Here is an 18,514-nt window from a genome sequence, read left to right as displayed (position 1 = left end):
AAGAGCATCTCGCTCATAAGTACAACACTCGTGTTGCCTGATGCACTCAAGTCCTATCCGATTTAATACTTGCATTTCTATAACCTTCACTAAATCAATAGTTTTTACTAGTGCTGTTCTTGGGTGCAATTTGTTTGTCCCCTATTCCACGTTCCCCTCTACTTTACTGGCCTAAGTAAGAGAACCATCAACACTTCTTTCTGATTAATAACTGTGTCAAATAAACCTAAGTTAGGGGAATCATTAATAGTCTGAACTACGGTTTACTCAACCAATTGCTCCCTCACTCATCTGCTTGTGAAATCTTACCTCAAACCATCCTTCATGACTCCTGAAGTATACCTTAACTCTAAAGACATTTAACATTTCATAATTCATTTATATCATTTGTGTAATAAGTGTTGCTAGCACCCACATGACACACATTTGCGGACAAGACACATTTCATACTAAAATGACACACATGGTTCTTACACAACACAGTTGCTTCCACTCAACAAATATTACACACGACACACGCTTGGCTCTCACACAACACACTTTGCTCATGCACAACACACTTTGCTCATGCACAACACACTTGGCTCTCATACAACACAATTGGCTCACACACAACACACTTGGCTCACAAACCGGTGCAAACATTTGACCACACAAAACACACCTGACCACACACAGCACTTGGTTCATTCACACAATCTTAAACACAAATTATACACATCGGTTACTCCGGCACACTCATTATTCAGGGGTACATGACAATCTATTAATAAATGCTTCTGGTACTAATTTGAATACATTCATACAGATTTCCTGCACTTAAAATACAGAAAACCCTCAGTTTTCACAAGGATTTACTGTATTTTAGTAAGGTAAACCTTACGTTTACCTTACCTTTACCTTACGTTTACCTTACCTTTACCTTACCTTTACCTTACGTTTACCTTACCTTTACCTTACGTTTACCTTACCTTTACCTTACCTTTACCAAGTACTGTAAGGTACTTGGTTTATCTCAGATAAACCTTGACAATATCAAATGCATAAATATTGATCTTATTGTTATTGATATATTGATCAATATTCATAAATACTGATCTTATTGATAGTGCTCTGTATTCATAAATATTGATATGATATTGATATATATTCATAAATATTGATCTTATTGATATACTAGATTGAACCTTGCAACCTAGTACTGTATATTCAAAACAAGGATGTATTCCAGAGACATTGAAACGTCCCCATTTCTGGGAGGAGGCCTTTGGTGGCTCCCTGAAGCTATCTCACTGACATGGTTCCCCACTATTGGGTCACACCAGTTGCAGGAGTCATGTTTGACCTACCCAAGACCATGATCCAGAACCTGGCTCTCTCTCAAAGAGGCACAATCAGCAGCCTGATATTTAGTCAATATTCCTGGTCCCATTCCATCTTGTGCCGCACTGGGCCAGGGTTTTCAGCCCACTGATTCTTCTTCAACCTAGTTTCTGTCATCTCTTCTTCTCCCTGGTAAGTCCTTTCTTTGCTTCATTCTCTGTGGTTAGTTAGCCCTGGTAGCACCCTGACTCCCTCCTTCCCTTACCATGGTTGTTGATTCATCGGTTTGTTCTTTACCAGCTCGAAACTGACTGGTGAGTGGCTGCTGTCCAAAAGCCCTGGGCCGCCTAGTGGCGACCATTGGTACCAAGGGGTTGGAGCTAGTTTTGAGTGAACCATTTTGACCGAATCATTTGTGAAGTAGATTGGCTGTTTCAATGCATCATTTTCTATAAACCTTGCAATTGTCTGCATTGCTCCACTGACTTTCTGGACATTTCCGAGTGAGGGCAATTATAATAATCCCCTGCTCCTTGTGCCTCTGTGAGGGTGGGGGGGGGGGGAGGTTCTGGCTCTTGTCCCCTAGTAAGCCAAACAAGACTTGCTACTGATGTGACCCAGCAGTGGGAAGCCATCTCAGTACGATAGCTTCAGGAATGTTATCATCGGCGTTCTACCACAAGGAGGAGTTTGATTACATTCCACACAGTCTTTTTTTCCCTTCTCTCTTGACGAAACATCTAGAACATTATTAGTAAGTACTCCTGCCATTTACAGCCACAAACCAACTGCTTTTAGCACATTTGTTCATTTATCAATGACAGAGTGAATATTATCTTTCATTTCAGCAGGAGAATTATATGAAGTTTACAGAAAGTCGTTATGAAAAACACAACCCCAAAGTGAGTGAAAATAAAAGAAACTCCGTTTGTTAACTTGTAAATGTGCTAATCACTCCACAGCTAATCTAGAATTTTCTATAGATAATACTGAAATGAAAATGTCCCCACTGACAAATCCCAAGCTTACCAAAGGTGAGGGTTTACTGTGTCATCACACACTACATTGTCCTCAAGTCCCATCACTCCTATTTCCCTGTTTAAATGTATGGCTGTATTGTATTAAATTGATTTTATAGCAATACTCTAGCGTGTGAGCTCAGTCTTCCTTATCACAACAATTCCAGTTACCAAGCCTATAGTGGGTAGACTTGAAGTGGATATTCAAATGGACCTCGAACCCTAGCACCAAACTCCCCTTCAACACTGCCTTTCTCACCTGACCTTTAGTACGTGCTTCCCATCTCCCCTTCAACACACACTACCAGGTATATGTAGCACCAGGATTGACTTCACTTCCAACACCTCACTCATTGATGCAAATACTCACCAACAACAGATTCCACGGTGTCGCTGGTGGGGTAGAATGGAGGGGCCAGGGGCGACACCGTTGATGACAAGCTGGAGGGTAACGAGGACACGAAGGATGACGACTGTGTGTGGGGCACGGAGACGGGAAGGGTCATGGGAAGGCTGATGGGTATCATGTTGGCCAAGAAAAGACTCTGTTTGCGTTTACTCTTTTCTTGCATGTCCAAGGTGTGGTCATTATCGATAGCGGCTAATTGCTTTTTCAAGTTGGTCTCTCGGTCCTCACGTTCTGAACCTGGGGCTTTGTGGTAAGAACTTAGACCACCAATACTTAAGCCACTCACTCCACCCCCTAAGCTGCCACTTAAGCCTAGAGCATCTGAAGAGCCTCCCAAGAGAGTATTCCCACTAAAGTGGCGGGGTTTACTGCCAATTGGTGCTAGAGGTGGTGGGGGATGGTTCATCCCATTACCAAATACACAGTCTACATTATTGCTAATGCTTGTTATCTGAAAAGGTAAAAACAGTACTTTTTTAGTTATTACAACAAAAATTTTAAGTTTAAAATCTATAAATGTTAACCAAATACAGACAATATAATCTTTCAGGAGATTACAGTCTAAATAGACACCTTGTATCATAACAGGGTGTATATAGCAATTTACTCGATAAGAATACAGTCTCTCAGGTACAATACAATATAAAACCTCAAGCAAATTTTCATTAAAAGCTAATATACCAGTTGTGGGCATTCATTCATTCTTAGTTAAATTAAATCTCACATTTTATGAATAAAACTAAAGCTAGTCAATTTCTTAAATCCAAAATGCCATATAGCAGATCCCCATAAAGGACCAAATACTCCTACCAAGTCTCTGTGGCAACATTCAGAGTTGTAAGAGAAAAATATGAATCTGGCCGGGGTTACTGTGAAATCTAGACTGTTGAATTATCATGTAAAGTCATGTCCAGATAATTTTTTTGTTTTCCTACATGCATAACTCTTATTCTTCTAATTGCAATTACAGTATTAATCAACATCTTTTTATTTTATAAATGTTTAACTGTGCTTGCATGTACTGCACTATAAACTGTAGAAAATAGTTTGCTTACATAAAATTTATTCGTGGTGTCCAATCACCTACTGTGAATCCAGGTCAACCGACCCACTAACTTTTCTTTGGATATATCATTACTCTATCTGTGAGTTCTGAGCACATCATCCAGGAAGAACAGTAAGTGAACATCAGGCAAGCATAAAAGAAATTTCCTTACACCCTTATTTTATAGTATCCACAAATTTGCAAATGTTGCTGTTAAATCCCATCTAAATCATTCATATATATGGTAAACAAAAGGATCCCATAACAGAATCCTATGGCATTCCACCTGCAATATATTCCAACTCTGACTTGATTCCACTAATGCTTACTCCCCATTTTAAATAATCCGACAAAGGATAATCCCTCACAATGAATCACGAAGGATTCAGTGGGAGAAATTTTCATATGCGTTGGTGTCATAAGCTTTGGTAAAGTCAAGATAAAAAAAATTAAAAATCCTTTCCTGTATCAACTGTGAAAAACACTAGAAAAGAATGGGAGTAAATTTGTTAAACATGAGCATCCCTTAATAAAAAGTTAATTTATACTAACCACTACAATTATGAATAACATGCAACTTTAAAATTGTTAAGATGAATATCTCTACCTAATAATAAGATTGCTGCAATTAAATAGTTATTCAGCATAACAGTGCCATTATAACTAACAAAATGACAGAACCACAGAGAAAAAGTTGTTAAAATAATTATTTGTGAGAAAAGCAAGACATACTAGTCAAATGTGAGGACAGAGTTGGAAAACAGGCACTGACAGGAGCGGTCAAGGGATGGAGTAAGGGAATACCAGAGGATAAGTCATATGTCAACTGGGTTGTATGAAGGATCTTAGTGTCATGATTGCTTCCCTAGAGACTCAGACAATGGACATGTACTGTAGAGATAGGTTAAATGCTGGAAGAATAAACACCAGGAACTACACAATGGAGAGAGATTCTTCTTGTAAATCCAAAGTGGGAGATTCATTCCACACTCAGTCCTGTATCTGTAGTGTATTTCGTATAACTTATTAGCAAATTTATCTCGTGCCACATTCTCACATCTTAGTGATACATAGATGCTATTCAGCTTATACATGGGATAACTTTTTTTTTTTTTTTAACTTTGTTAAGTGTATCCAACTGAAAATCAAATAGAGGAATTCTACAAATTCCAGAATGTAAAGAGAGCCATTTGACTTTTTAACAAAAAACAAGGAGCCATTAAACATTCCATTTTTACTTTACTTTTTAAGAATAAAAGAGAAAGTAAAACAGGAATGTAATTGGAAGAGCGTGTCCAATATGACCGGCTAGCTCAAGCCGCAAGTAGACTAACCCCAGCACCGCACACCTCTTTTAACATGACAACCCCACGGCAAGCAAGAGAAAATAAATTCATTTTTGTCTTTCCAATAGTTAAAATACATTCCCTGATCACAGAAAAAGAAGTATGTTACTTAGGCTGTGGAGGAATGATGAAATCTGACAATAATGTTGGTGTTTGACGAGCGTTCATGCAGCAGATACCCCGAGGAAATCATCTAGATGAGGAGTGCGGCACAAGCTGCAGCGAATATATTCATACCGATTTATTTCAGTGTTGCTGATTATTTTTAGTTTCCTTTTTGCTGTTATATTATGCAATAGTGTGTTATTAGAGAAATTTCTATAATAAAATGTGCAAAACCTCGAAACAAAATATATTTACGTCACTAAAATACACATTATGTTCTTTGAACAATAAAACTATTTTTACTATTATCACACTTTATTTACATGTTGTATATAACTATCTACATTTAATTACCTAAGTGTAGTTACAGGATGAGAGCTATGCTCGTGGTGTCCCATCTTCCCAGCACTCTTTGTCATATAACACTTTGAAACTACTGACGGTCTTGGCCTCCACCACCTTCTCACCTAACTTGTTCCAACCGTCTACCACTCTGTTTGCAAAAGTGAATTTTCTTATATTTCTTCGGCATCTGTGTTTAGCTAGTTTAAATCTATGACCTCTTAATATGTGTATACATTACCAACCACTAAGCAGTTGTGGAGGATGTGATAATCTTGCAAGCACTGATCCAAGCTCAGCCTAACCATGTACATGTTGCACCAAGTTCTAAGTGCAAGCAGTGAAAATATTGTATTTTCTTTATGTTTTTAATGATTTTATCATAGTACTTTTCTTAGTGCAATGATGCATTGGACTCTTAAGTAATGTTACTTATATCATAGAACATGTAGAACATTGGTATGAACAGAAATATTTGTTAAATATGTGCACCACAATATAGTTTTAGAATAATAAATCGTACCATTTTGCTGATATCACACTGTATTCATACTTTATATTTAACCCTTGTGTGGCTCCGGGCTATTTAGCATTTGTCACTCACAGGCGCATACAAAAAAAAAAAAAAAAATCTTCTAAACCTGTTAATTTGTGCTCTCTGATCATGGAAAAAATAATAAAAAAATCGTAAGTGGCATATATATTGCCCGCTATAGGGCGGGGAAGTCTGGCAAAAAACAGGGGCTGACTCAGCGTGCGTCCCAGACAGTCTGTTGCTCGCCAGCTGTCAGGCAGGAGTGGCCACAAAGAGATAATTACCTAATTATTTCAATGTCTCTGACTGATTTTTTCATAGTTTTTTGCTGTAATATTATTCAGTAGTGTGTAGTGTGATATATTTATATAATAAAATGAGTGAATCATCGCTGTACTCAAAAATATGGTGTGCATATTGTTGATTCAATTATTATGCTCATCAAGCAGTGAACAAATACTTTGTCAGTTATTACACTATATACAGAGGTTATATACAAGTATCTGCATGTTTTGTTTACCATAACGAACCACTAAGTTGCTATTATAAGTCAAAAAGCAACGACGAGTGACCACCACACACCAGCCAGCCACTCGCTGCCACTCACTCCCTCAACACCTCACTCGCCCACATTCTCCTCCCACAATACTGTTTTTGCTTTTATTCACTATATACAGACGTTATATATAAGTATCTGCATGTTTTGGTCACCACAACTGTACAACTAAGTTGATATAGTTAGTTCAGGCACTAAGAGATGTCGCTACACACAGTCAGGTGGCGGCTGCTTCCCTCATACATTCAAGGTCAGACGCACTAAAATTTCACCCCAACAATACTGTTTGTGGTGTATTACCCTATATACAGACATTATATATAAGTATCTACATGTTTTGTTCACCATAACTGTTCAACTAAGCTGGTATAATGCCCAAAGAGCATAATGGCCACCCCTCCCAACATGACAAATCGTGCAGACGTTGACACCCCCATCACCAAAATGGCTTCTCCCCCACACTCCTTTTGCTGTTATTACACTGTATATACACGTTATATGTAAGTATCTACTTTCGTTTTCCCCATAACGAACCACTAAGTTGGTATGCTGAGTGGCAGTGGCAGTGCCAGCCCGCCACTGGCTGCCACTCCCTCCCTCCCTCACCTCACCTGACTCGCCACCATTCTCCTCCCACCATACTGATTTTGCTTCTATATACAGATGTTATATATAAGTCTCTACATGTTTTGTTTACCATAGCGAACAACTAAGCTGGTATAGTGAGTCCAGACAGTAAAAGGTGGTCACAGTCAGCAGACAATGCTACCTCCCTCCCCACCAAGATTACTCCACCCACTACAGTGCTAATTATCACAACAATCCTGCTATTATCAGAATCCTGGTCATTTTTATCACAGTCAGGGGTCTTCTGTAATAATATCATTGCTAAATAATACCATGAGCATGTATATTATGGCATTTTTAGGCGATGCTGTGGTCACAAGCTGAACAGCAGTGCTGTGAGTTCATGCTGCATGTGTCAGGCTTGGTAGCTCACTCAGTACTGAGGCCCCTCACACCCGGGAATTTGGCCCACGATTTTTAAAAAAATGGCGTCTGTTTACAAGAGCCCCGATGAAGGTGTAGTGAACCCCGTGTATCCGCAGGCCATTTAAATCTTGCATAGTACTCCAATACATCATATGATGTGGAGCGCAAGTTACTGCAAGTCACTGAAATCATATGATGTGTTGTGCACTTAAAGGGTTAACAATCTACATGTTTATACACACTTGTGCACCATTAAGCAGTTGTGGTGGGTGTGATAATCTCATAACCCCTGATCCAAGCACAGCGCAGCTCCACATGCTCCTCACTGGCCAACGACACCCGACGAAGCAAAGTGCCCCCCGATATCACGCGACTAACACTAGCCAAAACACGATTATCAAAATTCCCGGTCATTAAATCCTAACTACCGATATGTTAATTTTCTAAAGGAACGTGTGTGCTGTGGCTGTGTGCCTGGTGCACTGTGAACCTTATCACCTGCATCGGGTTCACTCATCTTTGTACCTTATCTTTACCCCTGTCAGGTCTTCTGTCACTATCACTGTTAAATTATTGCAGTTTCTATATTGATTTATTTCATCCTCATTAAGCTACATAGTAGTGATGTGAGCTGCTGCTGCACTACTCATGGTTGCTCAAATAGTACTAAGGCCCTCACACCCACGAAGAGTGCCCTCTATTTTTGTCCAAAATGCAGTTTGTTTACTGGAGAGCTGATGAAGCAGAGGTGAGCCCTGCATACCCATGGCAGTTTTAAATCTTATGCTAGACCTAAAATTGACCTTGGTTGACATGTGCACCACCGATGAAACGACCCTGGCTGACATGTGCAGTTAAAGGGTTAACATCAGTATAGCTTGTATGTTAATCAACTGCTCAAAGTGACCAAGATGACTGATGGGACTTACAGTATTTGATTTGGAGATTAGAGAATTACAATGAGTTATTGAAGCAGAGGTGGAGGACGGTGTCACATGGTTCTCTGCAGGAAGAGCAGACTGTAGGATGTCGGCTAAACTTGTTCCAGTGCAATTTTCACTTGCTGCATTTTCTCTAACTTGTGTCATTTCCTCTGAAGAAGAAAATAAATATTATAATAACTGACCAAAACTCTACAGTACTAAAGGGTCAGTACAGTGATACGAGTCAACAGTTTAACTGGCATTTTAAGACAACAGGATTTGCAATATTGTACTTAATTTGAAGGGATACATCATTGTGAAATGCTGCAGATAACTAGTGGTTTCATATAAAACATAATTACAGTACAACCTCAATTTGACGTACCCTGATTCGGCGAATCCCTGGCTAGGTCGCACACTTTTCAGGCCGGATTTACTCACCCGTTTTGAGGAACCTGGTTCGCCGAAGCAGGGGTTGTGTGGATTTGCTTATGATGTTGGAACAGAGTTCACAGACTAGTGGAAAACTTTCCAATGCTATCACAGGTTACAATCAATAATTCCTTCATATGACAAGTTGGATCACACAAGTGGACATGTGGACCACGCAATAAGTGAACCATATTAACCAAACATCAGCCAGAGTGGTCCACACAACAAGTGAACAGCTAAGTTTCCATGATTTTCGTTCACTGACTTGTGGCACACGTATCTTTGTAAATTAATTTAAAGGCTGAGGCATGACTAACTAGCTACATGTGGTGAAATTTTCTTATAGACATTTTCTGTGATGAAACAAAATGAGCGAGGGTGGACAGATAAGTGAATACTGTACTGTAAACCTTACTTGGGTTTCCTTAGTCTGTGTTGTCATAGTTCAGTGACCCATGACTTTGAAAGTTTCAGATTAATAAATTATTTCTAAAACTGGTGTTTTAACACTATCGCCCGCACCACGAGAGCGCCGCAGACTTTGACGTCTTGGGGCTAATGGTGCGAGCGAGCGTACGGCGATGCCTAAATGTGTATACTCGTTTCAGTTTTCTCCCCTTAATTCTCGTGCTACGTCGTTCGTTTTGGTATCATTGTGTTTGCAATTAAATTCCCTGCAGACGTATATGCATATAATGTCCAAAAGCCTGGCGAGACTCCCCACAGCAAGGCCTAAAGTCAGAAAATTACCAGTGAGCGCACAAAATCAGTAAAATATGTATACTCGTTTCAGTTTTCTCACCTTAATTCTCGTGCTATGTCGTTCCTTTTGGTATCATTGTGTTCGCAAATAAATTCCATGCAGATGTATATGCATATACAACCCGTTCTCGCAAATTCGTAAAGTCAATATTGACTTATTAACTACGTGCATAGGTGATATACTAAACATAATAGATACCCTTAAAAAGATTCATAGAAAACACCAACCTTACCTAACCTTGTTAGTATCTTAAGATAAGCATCTTATTGCTTCGTAATTACAATTATTACTTAACCTATACCTATTATAGGTTAGGTAATACAGTAATTGTAATTACGAAGCAATAAGATGCTTATCTTAACATACTAAGTAGGTTAGGTAAGGTCGGTGTTTTCTATGAATCTTTTTAAGGGTATCTATTATGTTAAGTATGTCACCTATGCACATATTTAATAAGTCAATATTGACTTATTAAATTTGCGAGAACGGGTTGGCATATAATGTCCAAAAGCCTGGCGAGACTCTCCGCAGCAAAGCCTAAAATTACCCGTGAACGAGCACCAATTTGCACACCACAACCTAATGTGTATACTCGTTCAGTTTGATAACATAAATTTTCGTGTTACGTCTTTCAGTTTGATATCAAATTGTTTGCAATAAAAAGGCGTGTATTTTAAAACTAGTCCCATAATAATAGAGCAATAACTGGAATTTTAATAAATATTTTAATTCTGGAAGCTCATTAGCATAATTATTTATATCTTTCCAGTGTTCTGACAAATTTTTGTGTTTACATCTTTCATTTTGGTATCAAATTGTTCGCGATGTAAAGGCGCACATTTTAAAACTAGTCCCAACATAATAGCACAATAAATAGAATTTTAACAAATATTTTAAAATTTTGACCAAAAACCTGTTTATAATCATATAAGTGTTCGGACATCAAGTTTCATGTTACATCTTTCATTTTGGTATCAAATTGTGCACATTCTAAAGGCGCTTAATTTGAAACTACTGTAACCCCGCGATTATCCGGGATTCAAACATCCGGAAAACGCCCTTATACGGCCAAAATCGTGATCGGATAAAGTTATCACAATATCCGGCCAAAATGGCCACAGGAACCGGATAAGAGCTGGTTTGGCCGGATGAATATTCGGCCATACCGTATTAATCCCGTCTGTGGCTCTAGACGCATGGTGGAGGAGGGGGTGGGGTGGGTGGGTGGTGTTGGGAGGGTGGGAGGGGTGCGTATGAAGGGACCACCTGGGTACAGGAATTACCATTAATTTTAGAACACTTAATCATAGCCAAAAACAAATTAAATAAGTACTAGTAATTATGTATTAACAAATAAATAAGTTTCCTAAAAGTAATGTGCACAGGCTGAAGTTTCCTTCAAAAATATTGTGTTTTTTTTTTTCCTCCTGGCGGCCTACGTAACGCGCTATAGCTGCCCCACCCCAAGTGGACCCGTCCAACACTGGTCAACCCATGTGCGTCCATCCCTTGTGTTATACACAGTGCTGCGCCATTAGTGAAATATTTTTTTAAATAACTTTTTTATTTTCATAGTAACTTTGAACATTTTTGGCCAAGATTATGTCCGGTAGCAGCATCAATCGTTCTGGAGGTGTTAAGAGGAAGAAAGTTGTCTTAACAATTAAAGACAAGTTACTGTTATACACCTCAACCAGTGCGGCGTCACAGTGCTGCTCCATTAGTGAAATATTTTTTTAAATAACTTTTTTATTTTCATAGTAACTTTGAATATTTTTGGCCAAGACACTGTCTGGTAGCAGCATCAATCGTTCTGGAGGTGTTAAGAGGAAGAAGGTTGTCCTAGCAATTAAAGACAAGTTATGTGTTGTTCAACCAGTGAGGCGTCACAGGCAGCCAAATGCCTTCAACAAGTGAGGCGCCATAGGCAAGCCAAGCGCCTTCAACAAGTGAGGAGCAAGCAAGCAAGCGCCTTCAATAAGTGAGGCGCCATAGGCAAGCCAAGCGCCTTCAACAAGTGAGGAGCAAGCAAGCAAGCGCCTTCAACAAGCGAGGCGTCACAAGCAAGCCAAATGCCTTCAACAAGTGAGGCTTCACAGGCAAGCCAAGCGCCTTCAACAAGTGAGGACATGCAAGCGCTTCAACAAGTGAGGCGCATGCAAGCGCCTTCAACAAGCGAGGCCTCACAGGCAACCCAAATGCCTTCAACCAGTGAGGCTTCAGCAGCTGGCAGTCAAAACTAACTTTGCTTAATGAACTGTACAGTAATTTTAAGTGTTGTGTTAGTATAGGTTACGTAAATTGTTAAGAATTCTTAACTTCAAGATGTGTGGCATCAATCAAGAAGACAAACACCAACAAGGTAAGTTGAGGTTTCTAGTTGAATATTTAATAATTATATGTGGCAAGGCAATTCAAATTATGTTGTTTGTAGTATAAAAGTAGTTGGAAATTGTCACTTTTGGACTCGTAGGTGAAAAAGTACCATTATCCGAAAAATGTGATAATCCGGCTGGGGGTCCTTCCCATATAGTCCGTATGATCGAGTGGAGACAGTATCCTGAGGTTGATCGGATAAAATATGATTTTTACAGTATATAAATATTTTTGTAGTGGACGCGAGTCCTGTCCAAAGTCAGGACTCAGGAGAAAAACTGGACATGATAGGTGTCCAAACACTATCGCTCTCTCAAAGAGAGCGATAGTGTTAAGTGGTTATCAAGGAGCACTCTGTGGGTATGCCACTGGGTGGCGACGCCATTAAGAATGCCTCAGATAAATTTGCAGAAAAAGATGAACATTCCAGATTTTCAAGCAAGTGAAGGATGGTTGCAAAGGTTTAAGAATAGGCATAATATTAAGAACAGGAAAGTTTGTGGAGAATCATTAAGTGCAGATACGGATTCTGTCGAGCCATTTAAGCGTAAATTGAATGATTACATAATAACAAATGATCCAAGGCATTTTTAGTTATACAATGCCGATGAAAGAGGCTTTAATTGGAAATGCTTGCAGAGCAGCACTTTGGCATCTAGGCTAGATGAGTGTGTTCCTGCCCGTAAGGTAAACAAAGAAAAAGTGTCTGCCATGTGTGCGAATGCAGACGAAAGTTATAGAATAAAGTCCGCCATTGTTGGGAAGTAAAAAAAAAAACACGTACTTTGAAAAAATTGAATGAACAGGCTACCTGTGGTCTACTACAGCTCTAAAACAGCTTGGTTTACTGGAGACATTTTTGTAGACTGGTTCAATAATCATTTTTGCAAAGATGTAAGAGATTTTCAAATAAACAAGTGTGGAGTGAGGCAGAATGATATCAAGGCATTACTCTTGGTTGACAATGCCCCAGCTCATGTAGGGCTCGACACATTAACGTCAAGTGATGGACGCATCAGATGTATGGCCTCACCTCCAAATACCACCTCTCTGATCCACCCAACAGATCTGGGTGCTATATATGCAATGAAAAGGCTCTATAAACGAGCAATGAATAAAGAAATCATGGTGGTGTTTGAGTCAGATGAAGACAAAAGACAAGGAACCAATTTGCGAGGTAAAGCAACATTGGAACGTTACAAAAATTACTCAATTAAAGAAGCAATTTACAACTGAACTAAAGTTTGGGATGAAGTTAAAGAGTCAACATTAACCCTCAAACCGCGCATATCATATATAAATGATATCAGTGACACAACCGAAACCGCGCACATCATTTATATATGATTTCGTGTCTAGCGCTATAATTTAAACGCCCCGCCTGGGATAGGGGCAGCTATAGTACAGCCACGACCGATAGTTGCCAGATGCCACCTAGAAAAAAAATCCAGGCCAACATTCTTGGGTGTTACAGCGTCAGTATTGAGCAAGCCACCAAGGCTGGCGCACGCAGCACGAGCTCACAGCACCGCTGTTCAGCTTGTGACCACAGCATTGCCTACAAATACCATAATATAAATGATACTGCTATTATTTAGCAGTGATAGTATTACTGAAGCCCCCTGACTGTGATAAAACTGACCAGGATTCTGATAATAGCAGGATTGTGGTGATATTTAGCACTGTGCTCCATGGAGGGAGGAGTAAGGCTGTGGGAGGGAGGGTTGTGGCGTCGTCTTCTGACTGTGTGTGGCCACCATTTATTGATTGCACTCACCATACCAGCTTAGTGGTTCGATATGGTGAACATAAATGTAGATACTTATATATAACGTGTGTATAGTGTGAGATAACAGCGAGAGGAGTAGGTTGGAAGCCGCCATTTTGGTGAGGGAGGAGCATCGTCTGCACGACTTGGCATGGTGTTTACTGATGGCCACTATGGTCTTTGGGCACCATACCAGCTTATTTGTTCAGGTATAGTGAATAAAACAGGTAGATACTTATATATAATGTGTGTATATAGCGTAATAACACCACAAACAATATTGTTGGATGACAAATATTAGTGCGTCTGGCCTTGAGGGCAGCCGCCGATCAGCTGACTGTGTGAGTAGCTACGTCTTATAGCCTTTACTCACCATACAAGCTTAGATGTACAGTTATGGTGAACAAAACATGTAAATACATATATATATAACGTCTGTGTATAGTGAATAAATACAAAATTATTATTGTGGGAGGTGAATGAGGGTGAGTGAGGTGGTGTTGATGGAGGGAGTGGCAGTGAGTGGCTCGCTGGTGTTTGGCGGTCACTCCTCGTTGCTGTAACGATTCTATTGTTACGTAAAGTATGGTGACAAATAAACACAGACACTAAGATACTATATATATATTTGGTCGAATATACAGAAGTACACAGGTGATACTTTGGTATGAGTTGAGCGCACTGAGAGTCGGTACAGTATCTCGCAAGTGTCTGCTCTAGACCACACTTGAAAGTAGACTCTGGTTAATGTTTGCTATTCTGCTGCTTATATGCTCGGGCAACACCTCACCGTGTTGCCCGGGCAACGCCTCACCTCATTCATCTCCAAAGGTTGACAGGAATATTAACAATGCATTTGGAGCGAGTATATTATTGGGATAATCTACTCGCTACATTGCTTTTTGACTCACAAGACCAACTTAGTAGTTCGTTATGGTGTACAAAACATGCAAATACTTATATATAACCTGTGTATATAGTGTAACAACAGCAAAACTATTTGTTTATTGTTTTATGAACATAATAATTGAATCACTAATATGCACACCATAATTTTGAGTACAGCGATGGTTCACATATTTTATAATATAAATATACCACAATTCACTGTATGGAATAATATTACTGCAAAAAAACTAAGAAAAAATCAGAGACATTGAAATGATTAGGTAATAATATATTTGTGGCAACTGCCGTCTGACAGCTCGGGCGGAGTAGACCTCGTCTGGCGAAGGCTCTGCCAACGCCCCTTTTTTTGCCACACACTTCCCTACCCTATTGCGGCTAAAATATGCCACCTACGATTTTTTTGTTATTTTTTCCGTGATCAGGGAACAAAAATGAACACTTCTATAAGACGAAAGAATTTTTTTGAATTTTTTTTTTTGTTGCGCCTGTGGGTGTGAATTCCATTTGGGCCCCTAGCGGTTTGAGGGTTAAGAAATTGTTGGAAAAAACTCCCGTTGCTTGATCATGCTGAAGTCACCGAAGAAAAAAATGGATTTTGAAGGATTTTGAAATTAAATTTATCAAGAACTACGTGAGGCTGGTGAGGTGGAGGTGACTCTGAACAATGTGGAGGAGTGGTTAGATATTGATGCAATCAATCTACCCATTGGTTATTTAACCGAAGATGAGATTATCCAAAATGTTACCGACACTTGACGAGGACTACGAAGGAGATAAACATGATAAGAAGTCAAAATCTGACACATTTGCTGCTGTATTGTTCCATGTTGCTAAACTCCTTGATTTTATTTCACAGATGGAAAATCCAGAGCTACCAGGCTTCTATCAACACTTAAGGACAATGACATATTTGTCTCGAGGAGATGACAAAAGGAAGGAAACAAACGAAAAATGATCTAATATTTTGCAATAACTAGTAGAAGATCAACAAGCACAGCCGTACCCAGCACCAGCACAGCCGTACCCAGCACCAGCACAGCCGTACCCAACACCAGCACAGCCGTACCCAGCACCAGCACAGCTGTACCCAGCACCAGCACAGCCGTACCCAGCACCAGCACAGCCGTACCCAGCACCAGCACAGCCGTACCCAGCACCAGCACAGCTGTACCCAGCACCAGCACAGCCGTACCCAGCACCAGCACAGCCGTACCCAGCACCAGCACAGCCGTACCCAGCACCAGCACAGCCGTACCCAGCACCAGCACAGCCGTACCCAGCACCAGCACAGCCGTACCCAGCACCAGCACAGCCGTACCCAGCACCAGCACAGCCGTACCCAGCACCAGCACAGCCGTACCCAGCACCAGCACAGCCGTACCCAGCACCAGCACAGCCGTACCCAGCACCAGCACAGCCGTACCCAGCACCAGCACAGCCGTACCCAGCACCAGCACAGCCGTACCCAGCACCAGCACAGCCGTACCCAGCACCAGCACAGCCGTACCCAGCACCAGCACAGCCGTACCCAGCACCAGCACAGCCATACCCAGCACCAGCACAGCCGTACCCAGCACCAGCACAGCCGTACCCAGCACCAGCACAGCTGTACCCAGCACCAGCACAGCCGTACCCAGCACCAGCACAGCCGTACCCAGCACCAGCACAGCCGTACCCAGCACCAGCACAGCCGTACCCAGCACCAGCACAGCCGTACCCAGCACCAGCACAGCCGTACCCAGCACCAGCACAGCCGTACCCAGCACCAGCACAGCCGTACCCAGCACCAGCACAGCCGTACCCAGCACCAGTACAGCCGTACCCAGCACCAGCACAGCCGTACCCAGCACCAGCACAGCCGTACCCAGCACCAGTACAGCCGTACCCAGCACCAGCACAGCCGTACCCAGCACCAGCACAGCCGTACCCAGCACCAGCACAGCCGTACCCAGCACCAGCACAGCCGTACCCAGCACCAGCACAGCCGTACCCAGCACCAGCACAGCCATACCCAGCACCAGCACAGCCGTACCCAGCACCAGCACAGCCGTACCCAGCACCAACACAGCTGTACCCAGCACCAGCACAGCCGTACCCAGCACCAGCACAGCCGTACCCAGCACCAGCACAGCCGTACCCAGCACCAGCACAGCCGTACCCAGCACCAGCACAGCTGTACCCAGCACCAGCACAGCCGTACCCAGCACCAACACAGCTGTACCCAGCACCAGTACAATAGCAGCCAGCACCAGCAAAGCTGATGCAAATATCTAAGAACATTGTGTGTGGAGTGTACATTTAGAACAAGTCTTAAATTTAAGTACATAGTGTTAATGTGTTAAAATTAAAATTGCAGTAATTTTAGTGTACAATAGTTTTCATTAACTGTATTGCAGTACTCAACATACAGCAGAACTACATAATCAATGCAGTGCTAACGATATAATGCACTATAGTACATATTTACTGTACTGTATTCACAACTCCATGAGACTTCAAGATGGACATAACTCCAAGAATAAGGTAAATAAAAACTAACACAGTATTTGTTTAGTAGAGTAGTAATACAGTAGAATCCCGAGTGACGAGCGACTCCAGTTACGAGCATTTTGAGTAACGAGCAAGCCACTCGTAGAAAATTTGTCTTGACTGACGAGCTTTGGCTCGATTAACGAGCGTTCCCACTGGTTCTCGGACACCTCCGACGACAGTGGTGGTGCTGTTTCGCAAGACAAGTTTTCCACATGACACGCTCGGTGACGGAAAGGATTAAATTCATTAATCGAGGCACCACTGTATATAGATACAGTATATAATATGATAATGCATTTTTATTGTGTACAAAAAAAGGACCGACGCAAATGCCTCCTGAAGGTCACCTCTTGCAACGAATCCAACCCTGCAACAAACCGGGGTTGGTCCCAATAGTGCGCTGAATGAAGGTTGTACTGTACTTTGCTTACGTAACCACTTTAACATGTCCATTGAATATTGTATGAATAAAAGTAATATTATTACTACTACTTAGGTGAAGGAAGACGATCTTATGACTTACGGTCCTGGTGAGCAAAGGCACAGAAGGCTCCTCGAGGGCAGTAGCCATTCTGCTGAATATCGTTGCATTTGGTCGACTTGTAAATTTCTGGGTGGAACTGTTGCTCGGTTCGTGTGTGGCAGTACTGGCATGCATCTCCATTGTCACAGTTACTGGGCTCCCCCCCACTCATCACCATGTTTAACGTTAGGACATGCTGTAGACCTGTTGGTGATGACGTAATGTTACCTCTTACCATTAACACAAAATACTCATATAATTTCACTTAAAACCACAGAATTCAAAATCATGGACTATATATATCCTTCCAGACCAGATTCAGATAACAAAGAGGAATTCATAATTTGTATTGTTTGGTCTTTTTTTGGCTACTTAGCAGAATTCTTGTTGTGAATTTTGTTCAGAAATGATACAACAAATTTTTGCACTTATTAGAACTCATATATGCTGTAAAATACATTAAAAGAGCACCGAATGAAATGAAAAGCCCATTTTACATTGTATTTTAGTAGCTCTCCTATGCCTCGTGGAGAAGGATCAATCCTTCTGCCGCATGCCTGTCATTTAAGGATGACGGCGGCATATCTTACCAACCTGTCTGTGCCAGTCAGGATT

General features: G+C 41.1%; 1 protein-coding gene across 1 annotated transcript in view; it reads right to left on the bottom strand.

The window, feature by feature from the left end:
• Nucleotides 1-18,514, bottom strand: part of LOC123755778 (RING finger protein unk) — a 102,933-nt gene that overhangs the window by 27,053 nt on the left and 57,366 nt on the right. Inside the window, 4 exon segments of the mRNA XM_045738560.2 lie at nucleotides 2,713-3,202; nucleotides 8,603-8,766; nucleotides 17,900-18,062; nucleotides 18,064-18,103. Of these exon segments, the coding sequence (XP_045594516.1) occupies nucleotides 2,713-3,202; nucleotides 8,603-8,766; nucleotides 17,900-18,062; nucleotides 18,064-18,103 (857 nt within the window).

This window comes from Procambarus clarkii, chromosome 43 (genome assembly GCF_040958095.1).
Source record: "Procambarus clarkii isolate CNS0578487 chromosome 43, FALCON_Pclarkii_2.0, whole genome shotgun sequence".
Classification (NCBI taxonomy): domain Eukaryota; kingdom Metazoa; phylum Arthropoda; class Malacostraca; order Decapoda; family Cambaridae; genus Procambarus; species Procambarus clarkii.
The sequence above is the reverse complement of the archived record's forward strand: the minus strand, read 5'-3'. Positions and strand labels throughout refer to the sequence as shown.